This window comes from Rhinoraja longicauda, chromosome 4, assembly GCF_053455715.1.
Source record: "Rhinoraja longicauda isolate Sanriku21f chromosome 4, sRhiLon1.1, whole genome shotgun sequence".
In the NCBI taxonomy this organism is placed as follows: Eukaryota; Metazoa; Chordata; class Chondrichthyes; order Rajiformes; family Arhynchobatidae; genus Rhinoraja; species Rhinoraja longicauda.
In genome coordinates this window covers 21,584,626-21,605,884 of record NC_135956.1, presented here as the reverse complement: position 1 = coordinate 21,605,884, position 21,259 = coordinate 21,584,626, and the positions used below count along the sequence as shown (strand labels likewise).

At 44.5% G+C, this 21,259-nt stretch overlaps 1 protein-coding gene across 1 annotated transcript in view; it reads left to right on the top strand.

The window, feature by feature from the left end:
- The window catches only part of kcnq3 (potassium voltage-gated channel, KQT-like subfamily, member 3), a 247,296-nt gene that overhangs the window by 168,442 nt on the left and 57,595 nt on the right, over positions 1 to 21,259 (top strand). The window contains exons 6-7 of the mRNA XM_078397327.1: positions 10,505 to 10,615; positions 18,158 to 18,253. Of these exons, the coding sequence (XP_078253453.1) occupies positions 10,505 to 10,615; positions 18,158 to 18,253 (207 nt within the window). The remainder of the gene's footprint in view (positions 1 to 10,504; positions 10,616 to 18,157; positions 18,254 to 21,259) is intronic.

The following is a 21,259-nucleotide window of genomic DNA, read 5'->3' as shown; positions in this document are numbered from 1 at the left end:
CTGCCTGCCACCCCATCTGCTCTGAGAGGAATAGTTATTTTAGGCTGGAGACATTTAAAGCTCGTGGAAAATATATAATGGTCTGGGCTAAAAAAAGTAGAGGAGAAGCATTTTGAGACATTTAAAGACAGAAGAAAATAGAGCAAAGCATTGAGATTTGGGGAGGCAGCTCCCTGGTTTAACAGCATGGCACCAAGCGAAACAGCAGCTTTGACAATGTTAGAGGAGTGAATATATAAAGCCTGAAAGTAGCCTGTGGTAGAAAAATGCAACGGCAAAGATCCTGAGATCAATATCAGCAACAAAGTAGCCACCAAAGCCTGCCAAATTCCTAGTTGATAAATGAGTTGTCATTTATGGGGAGTGAAAATTGCAAGGCAAACATTGGAAAGACCGATATTTGAAAATGAGGGCATAATAAATCTGAATCTTGGTAATAGTAAGGGTGAGGCAATGAAATACGACATATTTGGAGTATGAAGGGAACATGGGATGCTCAGATGCACTGAAGCGCTAAACAAATATATTGCACCAGAAAAGGCAAGTGAGATCAAGGCAGGGGTTCACAACCTTTTTTTGTCCCGTTTACCCCTTTGCAACTTTTTGAAAGTAAATTTACCCCCACCCTGTTTTGTTCAGTAATTTGAGTTTACACTTCTACCATAATAAAGCAACTGACAAAGGGGACATTTTAAAATACTGTTTTGAACATTATTATTTTCAGTTCAAATAATAATAATAATAATAGCACATAAGAATGTTATTTCACTTATGAACAACTAATGATGAACAGATACCAGTATATCAGAGCCAAACACAGTCAGTATAAATCCAAAATCAACAAATTTACCCGCTGGGTAGGTGAAATTTACCCCAGGTTGGGAACCCTTGGATTAAGGGAATGTAAAAGTAACGGAGGCATAGAGGTTGATTTCAGTCTGTCCTTGTTGAGTTGGAAAAATATAAGCGTATTTGCTGAAAGACCATGTTAACACTGCATACTGTTCTGAAGACAATGGTGGCTCTAATTTATGAATGTGGGATGAATGAGGAATTATTTTATTCCTACAAAATAAAGCCACCTTTGCTATTCATTACTCGATTCTAGTGCAGATGATTATTTGATCACCAGTTGTTCGTGCATCTTAACGCTTTCATTCTTTAGACTTCTTTAGATACAGCGCAGAAACATGCGCTTCAGCCCACCGAGTCTGCCACGATCACGCCATACACTAACCTCTACACAGGGGGTAATTTTACAACTTACCAAAGCCAATTAACCTGCAAACCTATACATTTTTGGAGTGTGGGAGGAAACTGGGGTGCCCAGAGAAATCCATACAGTCACAGGGAGAACGTACAAACTCCATACGGACAGAATCCATAGTCAGGATGGAACCTGTAAGGCAGCAACTCTACATTTGCACCACTGTGCCGCCCATCTCCGCTATAAAAATACCCAATGACGGCCTCCACAGCCGTCTGCGGCAATGGATTCCACAGATTCACAACCCTCTGAATGAAAGAAATTCTCCTTTTATTCGGAGGCTGTGCCTCTGGTCCTGGACTCACTCAGTAGTGGAAACATCCTCTCTGCATCTACTCTACCCAGGCCTGTAAGTATTCAGTACGTTTCAATGCGATCCCCCCCTCATCCTTCCAAACTCCAGTGAATACAGGCCCAGTGCCGTCAAAAGGTGCTCACATGTTAACCCAATCATCCTTGGTATTATTCTCATAAACCTCCTCTGGAACCTCTCCAATGGCAGCACATCCCTCCTCAGATACAGGGCCCAATTCTGTGATTCAATCAATATTGCGTTTTACACCATATTCAGACATAATTGTGAAGTGGGTATTATAATTTACTTCACTCTCCTGGCTGCACATGTTAAGCTGCAGAGAGGAGATCCCAAGGTGTTTGGCTTGCACTTGAATTAACATGGTTCAGTCATTACCTCATTGTACTTTCTTTAAAAACTACTCATCCGTAGCCTTTCACAAAAGGCTAACAGCAAAATATGGAGAAGAAATTAAAAAAAGACTAATTGAATACACAAAGCAGAGATCCAATATGCAACTGTGCCACCAAACAATTTAAGTTGACCTTTGCAATCCAAGGTCAATGACTTTCAAGGCGGCAAGTGACGCAGCGGTAGAGTTGCAGCCTTTCAACACCAGAGACCCGGGTTCGTTCCTACAGGTGCTGTCTATATGGAGTTTGTACGTTCTCCCTGTGACCAATGTGGGTTTTCTCTGGGAACTCCGGTTTCCTCCCACACTCCAAACACCAAAGATGTAGAGGTTTGTAGGTTCATTGGCTTGGTAAAATTGTAAATTGTCCCTTGTGTGTGTAGGATAGTGTTAGTGTATGGGTATAGCTGGTCAGCGTGGACCCGATAGGCCGAAGGGCCTGTTCCTGCACTGTATCTCTAAACTAATCTACATTAAACCTTATTACTGATCTCCTTACTTGGGCGGTCAGTGATCAGACTTGCAGCATTCTGAGTGGATCGGGATTCCATCTATCACTGGGCAGCAATTAAAAGAGTGCAAGCACTTCAGAACCATATCTGAAGTGGTTGGCACAGTGGTGCATCAGGTTGAACTGCTGCCTCACAGCACCATAGGCCCACGTTCTATCCTAACCTCAGGTGCTGTCTGTGTGGAGTTTGCAAGCTCTCCCTGTCACCACGTGGGTTTTCTTCGATTTCTACACTTTCCTCCCACATCCCAAAGACGTGCAGGTTAATTGGTCTCTGTAAATTGCCCCAAGTGTGTGGGGAGTGGATGAGAAATTGGGATCACCTAGAACCAGTGTGAACAGGTGGTCGATGGTAGGCATGGATTGTGGGCCGAAGGGCCTGTTTTCATGCTGTATCTTTAAAGTAAACTAAACTAGTTGTTGTTCCACACCTGGGCACATGAATGGAAACTCAAGGAATAAATAAAATGGGGAACTAGGAGTATAACTACCTATACTCCTATATTTGACCACTGCTAGTTCCTTCCCATTGTTGTTATAAAATTCCAGTGCACTTAAATTTTATGGGGTTGATGTCCCAGATCACATACGAATTACCAATGAGAAGGTATTGGCGGTTCTAAAGCACATTAAGGTGAATATAACATCCAGGCCTGACCAAGTACATCCTTGAACCTTGTAGGAAGGTAAACTGGAAATTGCAGAGGCCCTTGCAGATATATTTGCATCAGTTTCCACTAGTGGGAGAGTCTAGGACCAGAGGCCATAGCCTCAGAATAAAATGACACCCCTTAGGAACAAGATGAGGAAATTCTTTAGTCAAAGGGTGGTGAATCTGTGAAATTCATTGCCACAGAAGGCTGTGGAGGCCAAGTCAGTGGATATTTTTAAGGCAGAGATTCGCAATATCATATATATACAGCCGGAAACAGGCCTTTTCGGCCCTCCAAGTCCGTGCCGCCCAGCGATCCCCGTACATTAACACTATCCTACACCCACTAGGGACAATTTTTACATTTACCCAGCCAATTAACCTACATACCTGTACGTCTTTGGAGTGTGGGAGGAAACCGAAGACCTCGGAGAAAACCCACGCAGGTCACGGGGAGAACGTACAAACTCCTTACAGTGCAGCACCCGTAGTCAGGATCGAACCTGAGTCTCCAGCGCTGCATTCGCTGTAAAGCAGCAACTCTACCGCTGCGCTACCGTGCCGCCCTGTGCCAATATGTTAGCTCTCATTGCTGTGCAATAACTTGCTGTCTTGATTGCACTGTACACTGCCTTGATCGTATTGTAATTGTTTTGTCTATATTGTATTAGAGGTCAGTTTGTTTAATTCAGTAGATTAGGTTTAGCTTGTTATGGATAAAGGTTTATCCTTTGTACTGTCTGCTGTGTGTGATTGCATCATCTGGACTGCTTTAATTTCGCTGTACTTTGTGTAGTGACAATAAAGGTTTTTACATTTTTACATTTACATAAATTCTTAATTGGTACGGATATCAGAGGTTATGGGGAGAAGGCAGGAGAGTGAGGTTGAGAGGGATAGATCAGCCATGATTGAATGGTGGAGTAGACTTGATGGGTCGAATGGCCTAATTCTGCTCCTATCACTTGTGAACTATCTTTAGCCACAGGTGAATTTCTGGAAGGTGAATTGAGCTACATCCCAACACTACCCATAATAGAGAATGAAAAATGAGCTATCTGAGCCTGTGTTTGTCAGCACCTTTGAGTGAGTGGTTTTAATACTGTTAGTTCAATCGTGCCGGATAAATAGCTGCAAGTTATCCCAGTTCACAATAGGTTCTGACTCAGTCAATCACCGAGGCAATTGTCCAGTAGCACAATTCTTGCCATTGAGAAAGGAAACAGGATAAGATCAAGACTTGAAAGGAAATGTCCAGCTTTGGTACAAGGATGGAAAGGTTGTCTGTGAAGATACAGATTGTTCTTTCATGTTGCTATCAACCTGACATGTTATTGGAGGCCTCAGTGGAAAACCAGTGCTGCCTCCTTGGAAGGTAGCCCTACTAGAAAGAGCAGTCAGCAGAGTAAGTGCTTCAGAAGGAACTGCGGATGTCAGTTTACACCGAAGATAGACACAAAATGCTGGAGTAACTCAGCAGGACAGGCAGCATAAGTCATAAGGTCATGTGATAGGAGTAGAATTAGTCCATTTGGCCCATCGTCTACTCTGCCATTCAATCGTGGCTGATCTATCTCTCCCTCCTAACCCCATTCTCCTGCCTTCTCCCCATAACCTCTGACACCTGTACTGATCAATCTCCGGAGAAAAAGGAATAGGTGACATTTCGGGTCAAGACATTTCTTCAGAGTAAGTGTTTGATTGGGGCAGAAGGAGCAACATTACATGTCTGGGCCATACAAAAAAAGAACAAGGGAATCATTTTTATAGACGTTCTCCCCTCCCTAAACACCTATCTTGAGCTGGAAACCTTTGCTCTGGTCCCTCTGACTTTGAATTCCTTTTATAGAAGATTTCATCTCAGTGCTCATACATGGCTATCTTGATAAGCAGTGAAAAGATTCTATTGATATTTTCTTTGCTGTGTTTAGAGAGGCATAGTAATGATTAGTAACATGTCAGGGGTTATGGGGAAAAGGCAGGAGAATGGGGTTGAGAAGGATAGATAGATCAGCCATGATTGAATGGTAGAGTAGACTTGATGGGCTGAATGGCCTAATTCTGCTCCTCGAACTTATGAATAAATAGGATAGACAGTCAGAACCCTTTTTCCAGGGTGGAAATGTCCATTAGCATATAGCGTAGCTATAAGTTGAGAGGGGGAATGTTTAATGGACACGTGTGTGTAGCAAGTTTTTTACACAGAGGGTGGTGGGGGTCTGGAACACATTGCCAGGAGTAATGCTGGAGGCAGATATGATAGTGGTGTTTCAGAGGTTTTTAGACAGGCACATGGAAGTGCAGGGAAGAGAGGGATATGAATCATGTACAGGCAAATGAGATTAGTTTAACTTGTTATCATGTTCGGCACAAACAATGTGGGCCGAAGGGCCCATTCGTGTGCTGCACTGTTCGATGCTATTTATAACCATGAAAATATACATTATTTAATTTCTTAATTTTTGCAGCAAACCCTTGATTTTATTTATTTTCTTTCAGCCTTGATGCATCTGACCTTCTGAACCTTTCCCATGGTTTCCTATAATGGGAACTTAATAGATCACTTATGTCTAGATCAAGTTTTGTACAGATATGGCATTGCTTCCTTGTATTTTAGTTCCATTAGAGAGAAAATGAGCAATCCTATTAATGCATATTCTGCAGACTTTTGGATGCCAGGAAGTGTTATTGGAGCATAAAGGAGCATTAAAGAAACATTTAGGAGAGAGGGAATGGGTGACGTTTCGGGTCGAGACCCTTCTTCAAGAAGGGTCTTGACCCGAAACGTCACCCATTCCCTCTCTCCTGGATGCTGCCTGACCTGCTGAGTTACTCCAGCATTTTGTGATACCTTCGATTTGTACCAGCATCTGCAGTTATTTTTATACACGTTAAAGAAACATAGGTAGTATAAGAAGATAACTGCAGATGCTGGTACAAATCGAAGGTTTTTATTCACAAAATGCTGGAGTAACTCAGCAGGTCAGGCAGCATCTCGGGAGAGAAGGAATGGGTGACGTTTCGGGTCGAGACCCTTCTTCAGACTGATGTGGGAAACATAGGTGACTGGGCAAGACGTAATGGAACGGTGGTAAAAAAGAGATTTTAATAATGATTCAATGCCGTGTGCAAATCCCATCACAGCTGTTGCGAATGTATATTCGGTTAATCAGAGTACAAAACTAGAACTTGAAACACTGATCTTGAAACCACCAGATCGCTGCAAACACCATCAGTACGTGGAGCAGACAAAATGTGTAGGAAGGAACTGCAGGTGCTGGTTTACACTGAAGATAGACACAAAGTACTGGAGCATCTCAGTGAGTCTGGCAAGCATCTCTGAAGAAAAGGAATAGGTGACATTTCGGGTTGAGACCCTTTATCGGACGGTCTGATCAAGGGTCTCGACCTGAAACGTTCACCTATTCCTTTTCTCCAGAGATGCTATCTGACCCGCTGAGTTACTCCAGCATTTTGCGTCTATCTTCAGGTTTAGTAATGTCCTTTAGATGATCCAGCCTGGTCATTATCCGACTCCAGAAATAAAACTATGTAGTCGACTCTAGACTGCCCACAGTAATTGCTTATTAGCACTCAGCTCAAAAGCTGTTAGAGATCAGCAATGGAATAGGAAGGAGTCGTGTTATATTTATGTAAAGGTCTAATTAGACTGTAGGCACAAAAGACGACAGTCTGAAAGAGCTGGACGAACTCAGAAGGCAGCATCAGTGGAGGGAAATGGACAGATGATGTTTCAAGTTGAGACCCTTTTTCAGACTGGGAATCCTGTCATAAAACCATCAGCCTGGAGAAGGGTCCCAGTCCAAAGCTACTCCTGTCCATTCCCCTCCACAGACACCGCCTGGCCTGCTGAGTTTCTTCAGCATTCTGAGATTTTTTTGGCTTTAATTAGACTGTTTCTGGAGCAGTATATTCAGTCCTGGGATCTGTGCTCATGAAGAGTATATTGAGTTTCAAGTGAGTCAGATTCAGATTACGGTAGAATGTTGGCACAAGAGACTGCAAATCCTGGAATCTGTAGGAAAAAAACAGGGGAGCTGCTGGAGGCAATCGGCAGGTCAGGCAACACCTGTGGAGGGAATGGACCAGACAACATTTTATGTTGCGATCTTCAGTCCAGCTTCAGTGAACATAAACACAAAATGCTGGGGTAACTCAGCGGGGCAGGCAGCATCTGCGAAGAGAAGGAATGGGTGACGTTTCGGGTCGAGTCCCTTCTTCAGTCTGCTTCAGTGGTTCAATGATTTCTCTATTGTCACATGTACCAGGTACAGTGAAATACATTTTCTGCATACAGCTCTTGCAAGACTATCCCCATGCATAAGTACAAACGCCCCGGTCAGAACAGAACAGCCCACTGAGTCCATATGCAAGAGGCACCATCTTGGCGCCATTTTACAATCCTCGCTGCAGCTTTGCAGTCGTCACCTCCATTTCAGTCTTTCCGTGTCCCGATGTCCCTCTCCATGCCTTCCCCTCTTCAGACCATGTTCCCCAGGGGGTGTCTCCACAACCGGCCTCAAGGGCACAGAAGGCAAGACCCCCCCCTGGTTCTTCTCACCGGGCCACTGGAGGGTCTCAACCTGAAACATCGACTGTCCATTTCCCTCCACAGATGCTGCCTGACCCGCTGAGTTCCTCCAGCAGTTCTCATTTTAATCTCTGCGACAGAACGTTACTAGAATTGGAAAGGTTACAGCACGGGGACGAGTAATAAATCCGCACTTGTATTCCATGAATTAAGGACAGATGTAAGCGAGGTGTTTGAAATAATTGAAGGATTTCATGGGGTTAGGTGGAAATAAATCATTTATTCCATTGAGTGAGTCACCAATGAGAAGAAAATCCTAGGTAGCACAATAAGATCATACTGGAGAGATGTCAGAAAGTATAAGAAGGAACTGCAGATGCTGGTTTAAACCGAAGATAGATACAAAAAGCTGGAGTAATTCAGCGGGACTGAGAGCATCTCTGGAGAGAAGGCCTGAAGAAGGGTCTCGACCCGAAACCTCACCCATTCCTTCTCTCCAGAGATGCTGCCTGCCCCGCTGAGTTACTCCAGCTTTTTGTGTCTCTCTTCTGTCAGAATGTATATCTTGACACAGTGGCAAGTGGAATTCTGGAACTTCCCCATACAATTAGATCCAGTGAGGATTTTAGAAGTGAAATCAATTAGCATTTGTTTGGTGTCGGGATTATCTGTGCTGGAAAACGTAGATGGAGTTGACATTCAGAAAGCCCATGAATGAATGAATGAATGAATGAGGACTTGCGGCTTACTTACGGGTGGCATGGTGGCACAGTGGCAGAGTTGCTGCCATAGAGCGCATGCAGCGCCGGCGACCTGGGTTCGATCCCGACAGCGGGTGCTGTCTGTATGGAGTTTGTACCTTCTCCCCGTGACTGCGTGGGTTTTCTCCGAGATCTTCGGTTTCCTCCCACACTCCAAAGACATACAAGTATGTAGGTAAATTGGCTTGGTAAATGTAAAAATTGTCCCAGTGCGTGTAGGATAGTGTTAATATGCGGGGATCGCTAGTCTGCACAGACTTGGGGCAAAGGGCCTGTTTCCACACTGTATCTCTAAACTAAACTAAACTACTTGTGATTCTGGGATTTAGTTACTGGGCATTTTTAAGAAGACTGGGCTTCTAAAGGACAATATGTAACAGCAAGAACTGCCCTTGTGTACTAGCAGTAGACTGAAGCACATTTGGTGATGTCCATGGACTATCCTGATCACACAAAGTGTGGGTTTCATTCTGTGCCAAGACTCAGCGAGGCGTGGAGTATTAGTGTCCGTGAATGAGTTAATTATTCCGGGCCCTTTCAGAGGACTCTGTAAAACAGGAGATTGGAATTGCACCCATTCCAGCTTTTCAACGAACTGTCCAACTAAGTCCCACTAGCCATTACCCTCAAATCAGGATAATTAGTGCTCTTTTTGGACATGTACAACTGCCTTGTGAACGTTATTGTGCGACCTGATTTCAGTGTATTTCTGTCACAGTTGCAGACCTAAACAACCACGTATGTGAAGATATCTCTCCTTGCTTTTAGTATTTGTGCCAATTGTTTTCAATACATTTACAGTATAAAGCAGGAATACTATAGTACCAGAACACGTCTGATCAAGGGTCACCTATTCCTTTTCTCCAAAGATGCTGCCCGGCCCGCTAAGTTACTCCAGCATTTTGTGTCTATTCCAGAATAGTTTAATGATTAATACGTGGGTAATGGGGAGAAGGCAGGAAAATGGGGTTGAGAAAGAAAGATAGATCAACTGTGATTTAATGGTCTAATTTTGGTTCCTTTGACTCATGAACTTATGAATAAAATTCAGGAACAGGAACTCGGGCCTTTGTATTCTGTGGGACTTGAAGCCAACTGCAGTTACCCATCCACCAGCTCACTGTGGGAACAAGGAACTGCAGATGCTTTTTATACACTAAAGTGCTGGAGTAACTCGGCGGGTAATTCTCACTGTGGTAACCAGCTCACTGTGTTCAGATACCAGCCCAGGGTGAGGATTGGAACTGGAATCTCTTTCATCTAATGGCTTACAATGAGGATGTATGAAGCTTTAGTGGTCACAGCTCCGTAACATGGATTGATGGCAAAATCAAACCCTTGTGAGCTATCCGAACTGATGTTGCCTACAAAAATTTCAAAGGATTGGAGGCAGTAAGCAGCAGTTAAACCATTTGATGTGAAATTCATGGCAACAGTTCTTACCTGAGATTCTAATGGAAACATAGAGCCCAAAACCATTTTTACTTCTGATAGTGCAGTAAATATGTAATCCCTGCATTTTCTGGTATATGCAGCTACATTTATATGCAGTGTGAAGTGCAGATATTCATTTACACCACGCTTCCACGGCAAGGCCACCTCGACAAGGATGAGTCTTACCCTGGACATTCCCTCTTCTCCCCTCTCCATCAGGCAAGAGATACAAAAATGTGAAAATGCATACCCCCAGATTCAGGGACAGTTTCATCCCAGCTGTTATCGGGCATTTGAACTATCCTATCACCAATGAGAGAAGTCCTGATCTATCATCTACCTTATTTGAGACCCTCGGACTATCTTTAGTTTGTCTTTAGTTTATCTTCCACTAATGCATTATTCCCTTTACCCTGTAACTGTATCCTGTGGGTGGCTTAATTGTAATCATGTACAGTCTTTCCGCTGACTGGGTAGCATGCAAGAAAACAGCTTTTCACTGTACCCCCGGTACACGTGACAATAAGCTAAACTAAACTAAACTTCCATTCTCACTGTATCAGGGATTTCTAGAGGTAGCTCAATTGCTTTTGTTAATGTGTGACTTTTCTTTTGTGTAGATTACTCTGACTACAATCGGCTACGGTGACAAGACTCCAAAGACATGGGCAGGTCGTCTGTTGGCCGCGATGTTTGCACTTGTGGGAGTGTCATTCTTTGCATTGCCAGCTGTAAGTACCATTGTTTAATGCTAAAGCATGAAAAATACCCAAACATATATCGGATATTAGGACCAACAGAATCAAAGGGTATGGGGAGAAAGCAAGAACGGGGTACTGATGCGAGATGATTAGCTATGATCATATTGAATGGCAGTGCTGGCTCGAAGGACCGAATGGCCCACTCCTGCACCTATTTTCAATGTTTCCATGTTTCTATATCCATTGTGGGCATGACATTGCCTCAAGTCTGCAAAGACAAATGATAAAACATGGATGCAAATATGAATGTAACAGTTCCGCCCAGGAGGAAAAGCCATTTGGTGATAAAGCCTCCCAGGTTCACTGGCTTTTAATTGTTTTTTTTAAATGTAGCTGAAAGAAAGGTTCCATATATTAATTTCATTAGTCAGTGATTTTTATATGTTAGCTCTCAGAAAGGTGATGGATGTTCTTGCTGTTGGAGCAGGCAGCTCAGTCACCGTCATGACTTGGGACTATGCTGCTCTTTCTTCAATAAGACACAATTGTTCTAAGTCTTTCCTGATCTCCCACTGGAACTCTGTCAAGAAATTAACGTTTACCAAAGAAACAGCAGAAGATGGTTGTTTTCAGCTTTTGATGCTTTTTCACTAGGTCATTTTCACATCCATCTACATTCACTAGGTCATTTTCACATCCATCTACATTCACTAGGTCATTTTCACATCCATCTACATTCTTTCCTCTAGCTTCACAATTCTCACCTCTTCTTTACTTATCTCACACCTTTTGTATTTTCATCTCTGGCTTTGGTCCTACCATGTACCTGTTAAAAAATAACCTTCACCTATATCCACGTAGGGGTCTCGACCAGAAACGTCGCCTATCCAAATTCCCTGAAGATACTGCCTGACCCGCTGAGTTACTCTAGCACTTTGTGTCCACTTATTACTAGCCAGTCTTTGTCCTGCCCCTCCTCTCTTCCAGCTTTCTTCCCCCCCCCCCCCCCCCCCCCCACCACAATTAGTCTGAAGAAGGGTCCCGACCCAAAACGTCACCTGGCCATCTTCTCCAGAAATGCTGCCTGACCCGCTGAGTTACACCAGCACTTTGTGTCTTTTTTAGATTATATTTCGGGTTGGGACCCTTACTCAGACTAAGGGCATATCGACTTGGTCGAAACCCAACATAAAATGTGTCTGTCCATTTCCCTCCATTGATGCTTCCTGACGTGCTGAGTTCCATACATTAGTTTCTTTATTGCTCACTCCCCAGAGCACCTGTCCTCCAGTTTGCAAACCAACGATCTTGAAATCATGGATCAGGAAATGGGATATTGTTAAGGGGAAATAAATTCAATGTAAACATATAGACGGTACTATCACAACATTTAAAAAAACATTTGGAAAGATACATGGATAGGATAGGTTTGGAGTGATATGGGCCAAACACCGGCAGGTGGGACTAGTGCAGATGGGCCATCTACACTTTTGACTGTTCTTGAGACAGGGCCTCTGAAACGTCACCCATTCCTTCTCTCCAGAGATGCTGCCTGTCCCGCTGAGTTACTCCAGCATTTTGCATCTATCTTTGGTTTAAACCAGCATCTTGTAGTTCCTTCCTACTGATAGTTTTCCAATATTTCCATTTAACTTCTTACAAAAAAGCCGGTGCATTGGTTCCCTGTGAGACGAGTTAGTATTCCTGACTACTGTTGTCAGTAGAAGGGTCTCAACCCGAAATGTCAGCTATTCCTTTTCTCCAGCGATGCTGCCTGACTCGCTGAGTTACTCCAGCTTTTTGTGCCTATCTGCTATTTCCTTCATCTTGTTTAAGGTTAATCCAAGGGAACTGGTGTCCTGGAGGCCAGATTAATAATCTATAAAATTTAAATGCTAATAAAATAAAAAGATGGGCGGCACGGTAGCGCAGCGGTAGTGTTGCTGCTTTACAGCGAATGCAGCGCCGGAGACTCAGGTTCGATCCTGACTACGGGTGCTGCACTGTAAGGAGTTTGTACGTTCTCCCCGTGACCTGCGTGGGTTTTCTCCGAGATCTTCGGTTTCCTCCCACACTCCAAAGACGTACAGGTATGTAGGTTAATTGGCTGGGTAAATGTAAAAATTGTCCCTAGTGGGTGTAGGATAGTGTTAATGTACGGGGATCGCTGGGCGGCACGGACTTGGAGGGCCGAAAAGGCCTGTTTCCGGCTGTATATATATGATATGATATGATGATGATAATGTGGAATAAAAATCTGGCATTCGTATCAGTAATGATGTAAAAAATGAATCAGGTTGAACTGATATAATTCGGGAGAGGAAATCTGTTTTGTTCATACTTTGGTCTATATTTGACTCCAGACCCATTGTAATGGGGTTGAACAGAGCAACAGTGCTGGAGAAACTCAACGAGCCGGGTGCAGCATTTGGACCCGAAAAGCCGTCTATCCATTTTCTCTCCACACGCTGCTGCCTGACCCGCTAACTTCCTCCAGCACTTTGTGCTTTGCTCAAGATTCTGGCACCTGCAGCTTCTTATTGAGTCTTAACTGGCCTCTGGAATGGAGAGAGCAAACCACTCGATTGAAGGTTAATAAATACTGCCCCTTGGCAACAACACACTGACATCCACGACAACAATTATTTAAAAAGGACTTCCTATTCCATCCCGTTCCAAATTCTAACAAACAACCAGCATTCCAAAACTGCTGTACGCTTTTCACGTGGGCTGGCATATGTTTTACCTATTCCCATTTTATTCCCGATTTACAGTGTTTGTGCTTGTTGTTCTGATGCCATGCACATTTGGAATGTTATTCTACAGCTCCCTCATGTGGAGATACTAAGGCACTGCATGAGAAACCTGCATGAGAATTAATCTCAGGAGTCAGTCTCCTGAACAATTTTAAAAGTTCCCAGCACAGGCATTGATTCCTAAGGCAAAAGATAAATTAGTACTACTGTTCCTCATGAAGCAGGGCTGGATGATCATACGTGGCCAGCTTGATACTTCCCTGAGCCTCACCTGAATGCACACGTATTTCTCCAACAATCCCGCCCATCTCTCCTCCTCCCTCCGTCCCTTTCCACCTCTTTCCTTGCCTCTGGCTCCATATTTCCTACCTCTTCTCTCTTTATCTCCTTATCCCACTGACTTTTGTCCTTTTATCTATGGTCTATGTTCAACCATTTATTTGCCAATCAATTCCACCCACCTATCACTTTGTCCTGCCGCCACCTCTCTTCCAGCTTTCTCCCCACTATTACAATCAGCCTGAAACATAAAAACATAGAAACATAGAAAATAGGTGCAGGAGTAGGCCATTCGGCCCTTTGAGCCAGCACCGCCATTCAATATGATCATGGCTGATCATCCAAAGTCAGTACCCCGTTCCTGCTTTCTCCCCAAATCCGTTGATTTCATTAGAGCTCTATCTAACTCTCTCTTGAATACACCTCTCTTGAAGAAGGGCCCCTGACCTGAAACGTATCCTATTCATTTCCTGCCTGACCCGTTGAGTTACTCCAGCACTTTGTGTACTTTTTTATCATTCTGTACGTCCTAGAAAATAGACAATAGACAATAGGTGCAGGAGTAGGCCAACAGCCACATGGGCACTGTAGAGAAGAAGCTGCTACTGAACCTGGACTCTATTGTTTTCAGGATCCTTTACCTTCTTCATGATGGCAGAAGTGAAATGAGTGTGTGGCCAGGGTAGTGTGGGTCGCAGATGTAGGTTAATTGGCTGGGTAAATGTAAAAATTGTCCCTAGTGGGTGTAGGATAGTGTAAATGTATGGGGATCGCTGGGCGGCACGGACTTGGAGGGCCGAAAAGGCCTGTTTCCGGCTGTATATATATGATATGATGATATGATGATGATGTTAGCTGCCTTTTCAAGGCAGCGACTTGTAGATCCCTTTGATGTTGGGGAGATCAGTTGGACTGGGCAGCATTCACCACTTTTTGCAATCTTGTTGGTGCTCACTGTTAAGGTAGAGAGTAGCAGCAGCAGTCAGGTCGTTAATGGGGGTCATACAGGAGGTTAGCAAGTGGTCGGCAGCACAGGCTGACAGATTGGTGGTTGGGACTACACGGGAGAGAGAGGGAGAGACAGAGATTGTGCAGGCCATCTCATGACATAGGGAGTGACTGTAGGGGGCCTAAAGGACAATAGACAATAGACAATAGACAATAGGTGCAGGAGTAGGCCATTCAGCCCTTTGAGCCAGCACCGCCATTCAATGCGATCATGGCTGATCACTCTCAATCAGTACCCCGTTCCTGCCTTCTCCCCATACCCCCTCACTCCGCTATCCTTAAGAGCTCTATCCAGCTCTCTCTTGAAAGCATCCAACGAACTGGCCTCCACTGCCTTCTGAGGCAGAGAATCCCACACCTTCACCACTCTCTGACTGAAAAAGTTCTTCCTCATCTCCGTTCTAAATGGCCTACCCCTTATTCTTAAACTGTGGCCCCTTGTTCTGGACTCCCCCAACATTGGGAACATGTTTCCTGCCTCTAATGTGTCCAATCCCCTAATTATCTTATATGTTTCAATAAGATCCCCCCTCATCCTTCTAAATTCCAGTGTATACAAGCCCAATCGCTCCAGTCTTTCAACATACGACAGTCCCGCCATTCCGGGAATTAACCTAGTGAACCTACGCTGCACGCCCTCAATAGCAAGAATATCCTTCCTCAAATTTGGAGACCAAAACTGCACACAGTACTCCAGGTGCGGTCTCACCAGGGCCCGGTACAACTGTAGAAGGACCTCTTTGCTCCTATACTCAACTCCTCTTGTTATGAAGGCCAACATTCCATTGGCTTTCTTCACTGCCTGCTGTACCTGCATGCTTCCTTTCAGTGACTGATGCACTACGACACCCCAGATCTCGTTGAACATCCCCTCTTCCTAACTTGACACCATTCAGATAATAATCTGCCTTTCTATTCTTACTTCCAAAGTGAATAACCTCACACTTATCTACATTAAACTGCATCTGCCATGTATCCGCCCACTCACACAACCTGTCCAAGTCACCCTGCAGCCTTATTGCATCTTCCTCACAATTCACACTACCCCCCAGCTTAGTATCATCTGCAAATTTGCTAATGGTACTTTTAATCCCTTCATCTAAGTCATTAATGTATATCGTAAATAGCTGGGGTCCCAGCACCGAACCTTGCGGTACCCCACTGGTCACTGCCTGCCATTCCGAAAGGGACCCATTTATCCCCACTCTTTGCTTTCTGTCTGTCAACCAATTTTCTATCCATGTCAGTACCCTACCCCCAATACCATGTGCTCTAATTTTGCCCACTAATCTCCTATGTGGGACCTTGTCGAAGGCTTTCTGAAAGTCGAGGTACACCACATCCACCGACTCCCCTGTCAATTTTCCTAGTTACATCCTCAAAAAATTCCAGTAGATTTGTCAAGCATGATTTCCCCTTCGTAAATCCATGCTGACTCGGAATGATCCTGTTACTGCTATCCAAATGCTCAGCAATTTCGTCTTTTATAATTGACTCCAGCATCTTCCCCACCACTGATGTCAGACTAACTGGTCTATAATTACCCGTTTTCTCTCTTCCCTCCTTTCTTAAAAAGTGGGATAACATTTGCTATCCTCCAATCCACAGGAACTGATCCTGAATCTATAGAACATTGAAAAATGATCTCCAATGCTTCCACTATTTCTAGAGCCACCTCCTTAAGTACCCTGGGATGCAGACCATCAGGCCCTGGGCATTTATCAGCCTTCAGTCCCATCAATCTACCCAAAACCATTTCCTGCCTAATGTGGATTTCCTTCAGTTCCTCCATCACCCTAGGTTCTCCGGCCCCTAGAACATTTGGGAGATTGTGTGTATCTTCCTCAGTGAAGACAGATCCAAAGTAACGGTTTAACTCGTCTGCCATTTCTTTGTTCTCCATAATTCCCCTGCTTCTGTCTTCAAGGGACCCACATTTGCCTTGACTATTTTTTTCCTCTTCACGTACCTAAAAAAACTTTTGCTATCCTCCTTTATATTATTGGCTAGTTTACCCTCGTACCTCATCTTTTCTCCCCGTATTGCCTTTTTAGTTAACTTTTGTTGCTCTTTAAAAGAGTCCCAATCCTCTGTCTTCCAACTCTTCTTTGCTATGTTATACTTCCTCTCCTTAATTTTTATGCTGTCCTTGACTTCCCTTGTCAGCCACAGGTGTCTCTTACTCCCCTTAGAGTCTTTCCGCCTCTTTGGGATAAATTGATACTGCAACCTCTGCATTATTCCCAGGAATACCTGCCATTGCTGTTCTACCGTCTTCCCTGCTAGGGCCTCCTTCCAGTCAATTTTGGCCAGCTCCTGCCTCATGCCTCTGTAATCCCCTTTGCTATACTGTAATACTGACACTTCCGATTTTCCCTTCTGCCTTTCCATTTGCAGAGTAAAACTTATCATGTTGTGATCACTGCCTCCTAATGGCTCTTTTACCTCTAGTCCCCTTATCAGATCAGGATCATTACACAACACTAAATCCAGAATTGCCTTCTCCCTGGTAGGCTCCAGTACAAGCTGTTTTAAGAATCCATCTCGAAGGCACTCTACAAACTCTCTTTCCTGGGGTCCATTTCCAACCTGATTTTCCCAGTCTACCTGCATGTTGAAATCTCCCATAACCACCGTAGCATTTGACAGGCGGTGTTTCAGGTTGGGTACTTTCTTTCGACAGATTGTAGGGGGGGGGGGAGCTGGAAAAGGGGTGGGGTGGAACAAAGCCTGGCAAGTGATTGGAGGATAAAAACGATTATAAGATCATAAGAGATGGGAGCAGAATTAGGTCATACGGCCCATCAAGTCTACCCCGCCACTCAATCATGGCTGATCTATCTCTCCTTCCTAACCCCATTCTCCTGCCTTCTCCCCATAAACTCTAACACCCGTACTAATCAAGAATCTATCTATATCTGCCTTAAATATATCCACTGATTGTTCCACAGCCTTCTGTGGCAAAGAATTCCACAGATTCACTGCCCTCTGACTAAAGAAATTTCTCCACATCTCCTTCCTAAAAGAATGTCCTTTAATTCTGAGGCTATGACCTCTAGTCCTAGGCTCTACCACTGGTGGAAACATCTTCTGCAAATCCACTCTCTCCAAGCTTTTCACTGTTCTGTACGTGTCAATGAGGTCCCCCCTCATTCTTCTAAACTCCAACGAGTACAGGCCCATTGCTGGCAACACTCATCATATGTTAACCTACTCAGTCCTGGGATCATTCTTGTAACCAAAAAGATATTTTGGTACCACGCGATTCACCACAGTGCGGCTCAGTGGCACGACGCCAGAGTTGTCGCCTTACAGTGCCAAAGACCCAGGTTCAATCCTGACTAAGGTGCTGTCTCTACTTTATATTAGCACACAATTAAAATTGCAATTACTAATGTTGCTGCACCTTCGATATGAATATTGTTGTTTTATTGAATGTATTTTCATCTTTTACATGAATTAATTAACCATAAAGTTGCTTGATTCCGTTTCTCTTTGCAACATCTCTTGATGTTTATTTCTTTTTAAGGGCATTCTTGGTTCAGGGCTGGCTCTTAAAGTACAGGAGCAGCATCGCCAAAAGCATTTTGAGAAAAGACGAAATCCTGCAGCAAGCTTGATCCAGGTGTGCTGGTGCAGCATTGGGAAACTGTTAAGTTGCAAAAACATGTTGAAATCAATATTTAGAATGCACTCTACATTAAAGTTCATAACTTCACACGTCATAGAAGCAGAATTTGGCTATTCAGCCCATCGAGTCTACTCTGCTTTTCAATCATGGCTGATTTATTTTTTCCTCTCAACCCCATTCCCCTGAATTCTTCCCGTAACCTTTCACACTCTTACGAATCAAGAATCTGTCAACCTCCGCTTTAAAAATACCCAAAGACATGGCCTTCACAGCCATCTGTGGAAATGAATGCCACAAATTCACCACCACAAATTCATAAAGAAATTCTTCCTCATCTCCTTTCTAAAGGTACATCCTTTTATTCTGAGGCTGTGCCCTCTGGTCCTAGACTCTCCCACTAGTGGAAACATCCTCTCCACATCCACTCTATCCAGGCCTTTCACTATTCGGTAAGTTTCAGTGAGGTCCCCCCCCTCATCTTTCTAAACTCCAGCGAGTGCAGGCCCAGAGCCATTAAACGCTCATCATATATTAACCCATCCATTCCCGGAATCGTTCTCGTAAACCTCCTCTGGTCCCGCTCCAATGTCAACACATCCTACCTCAGATATGGGGCCCAAAATTGCTCCCAATACTCCAAATGCAGTCTGACCAGTGCATTAGAAAACCTTCGCATTACATCCCTGTTTTATTCTAGCCCTCTCGGAATGAATACTGACATTGCATTTGTCTTCTTTACTACCAATTCAAATTGGAAATTAACTTCTGGGTACCAGCACCCCCTAGTCCCTGTGCACCTCCAGTTTCTGAATCTTCTCCACATTTGGAAAATAATCCACGCCTTTATTCCTACTACCAAATTGCACAACCGCACATTTTGCTCCGCTGTATTCCATTTACCACTTCTTTCGCACTGTCCCAACCTGCCCAATTCCTACTGCAGAGTCCCTGCTTCCTCTACACCATCTGCCCCACCACCTATCTTTGTATCATCTGCAAACCTGGCCACAAGTTACCCATTCCTTCTCTCCAGAAATGCTGCCTGTCCCACTGAGTTACTCCAGCATTTTGTGTCTACCTTCGATTTAAACGAGCATCTGCAGTTCCATCCTACACATAGAGTTACCTACTATTTGTCTTTCTCCCTTCCCTGGACAAGCAACTTGCCAACAGCATTTGTGTGTGCAAGAAATTGCAGCGAATTATCACCCATTCCATCTCTCCAGAGATGCTGCCTGTCCCATTGAGTTACTCCAGCATTTTGTGTCTATCTTCGGTTAAAACCAGCATCTGCAGTTCCTTCCTACACAGATTCTCGGTCTTGTCTCAATGTTTAAATTCTTGTTTTCTTTGATTCTGTTGATAATCTTTCTGCTGGCGAACTTAGAACCATAGAATTGTACAGCACAGAAATGGGCTCTTTCAGCCTACTTCTTCCGTAATGACCATGATAAATGTCTACGCTGGTCCAATTTGCCTTTTCTATCCAAATATCTGTCCAAATGTCTTTTAGACTTTGTAAACTTGTTGAACTTCACTTATGCTGTCTGTAGGGGAACTCCCTTTTTGTAACTGGAGGTGGCACAGCGGTAAAGTTGCTGCCTTACAGCGAATGCAGCACCGGAGGCCCGGGTTCGATCCCGACTACGGGTGCTGTCTGTACGGAATGTGTACATTCTCCCTGTGACCTGCGTGGGTTTTCCCCGAGATCTTCGGTTTCCTCCCACACTCCAAAGACGTGCAGGTATGTAGGTTAATTTGCTTTGTAAATGTAAAAATCGTCCCTAGTGGGTCTAGGATAGTGTTAATGTGCGGGGATCGCTGGTTGGCGCGGACCCGATGGGCCGAAAGGGCCTGTTTCCGCCCTGTATCTCTAAACGAAACTAAAAAAAAGACTGATGATTCTGCGGTCATTCTGTCAGGAGATTATTGATACTTTTGGGTCATTCAACAGCATGTCCTTGCTGAGAAGTCCTGAATTTCCAGCTTTTGACAAAGCTGCAGTTCACCCGGAAAACAAAACCTTTGTACTCCCCCATAGAGACGGTTCAAAATAGTCCAATGTTCATTTAGTTTAGAGAAACAATGTGCAAACAGGCTGTTCGGCCCACCGAGTCCATACTGATTAGGGGTGCCAACTATCTCACTCCCAAATAAGGGACAAGGTGGCGTCACCACCCCATGCCCTATGTGACCTCACCCAGCCAGCGGCCACGTGCTACGCTCCACCAATGGCGGCCGCCCGGGCCAGGAGGCGGGTTGCTACGCAACCTCCGTTAGGCGGGGCCAGGGCCTCCGGACCTAAAGTGTCCAGACCTACACTGTCCGGACCTACGGGGTTTGGGCCTACACTGTCCGGACCTTCAGTGTCTGGGCCTACAGTGTCCGGGCCTACACTGTCCGGGCCTACGGTGTCCGGGCCTACAGGGCCACCCGGGTCTACAGCACTCCTCGGGCCTAATATGGGACAAGGGCAGTCCCATACGGGACGTACCAATTTAGCCCAATATATGGGATGACCTGGCTAATACAGGACCGTTGGCAACACGAATGCCAACCAACGATCACCCATTCACTAGTTATACCACTTTCATATCCTACACACTAGGGGCAATTTACATAAGCAATTAACCTACAAACCTGTACGTCTTTGGCATGTGGGAGTAAACCGGAGCACCCGGAGGAAACCCATGCAGTCACAGGAAGAACGTACAAACTCCATGGAGACAGCACCTGTAGTCAGGCTGGAAAGGATCAGTGAGGTTCAACAACCTGCCCAACAGAAGTGCATACAAAAGTAATACATCAAAACACATCCTCGTAAATCTTCTCTGTACCCTTGCCAGCTTGACAACATCTTTCCTATAACATGGTGCCCAGAACTGAACACAATATTCTAAATGTGGTCCCACCAGTGTCTTATACAACTGCAACATAACCTCCCAACTTCTGTACTCAATACTGATGAAGGTCAATGTCCCAAAAGCCTACCTGCGACTC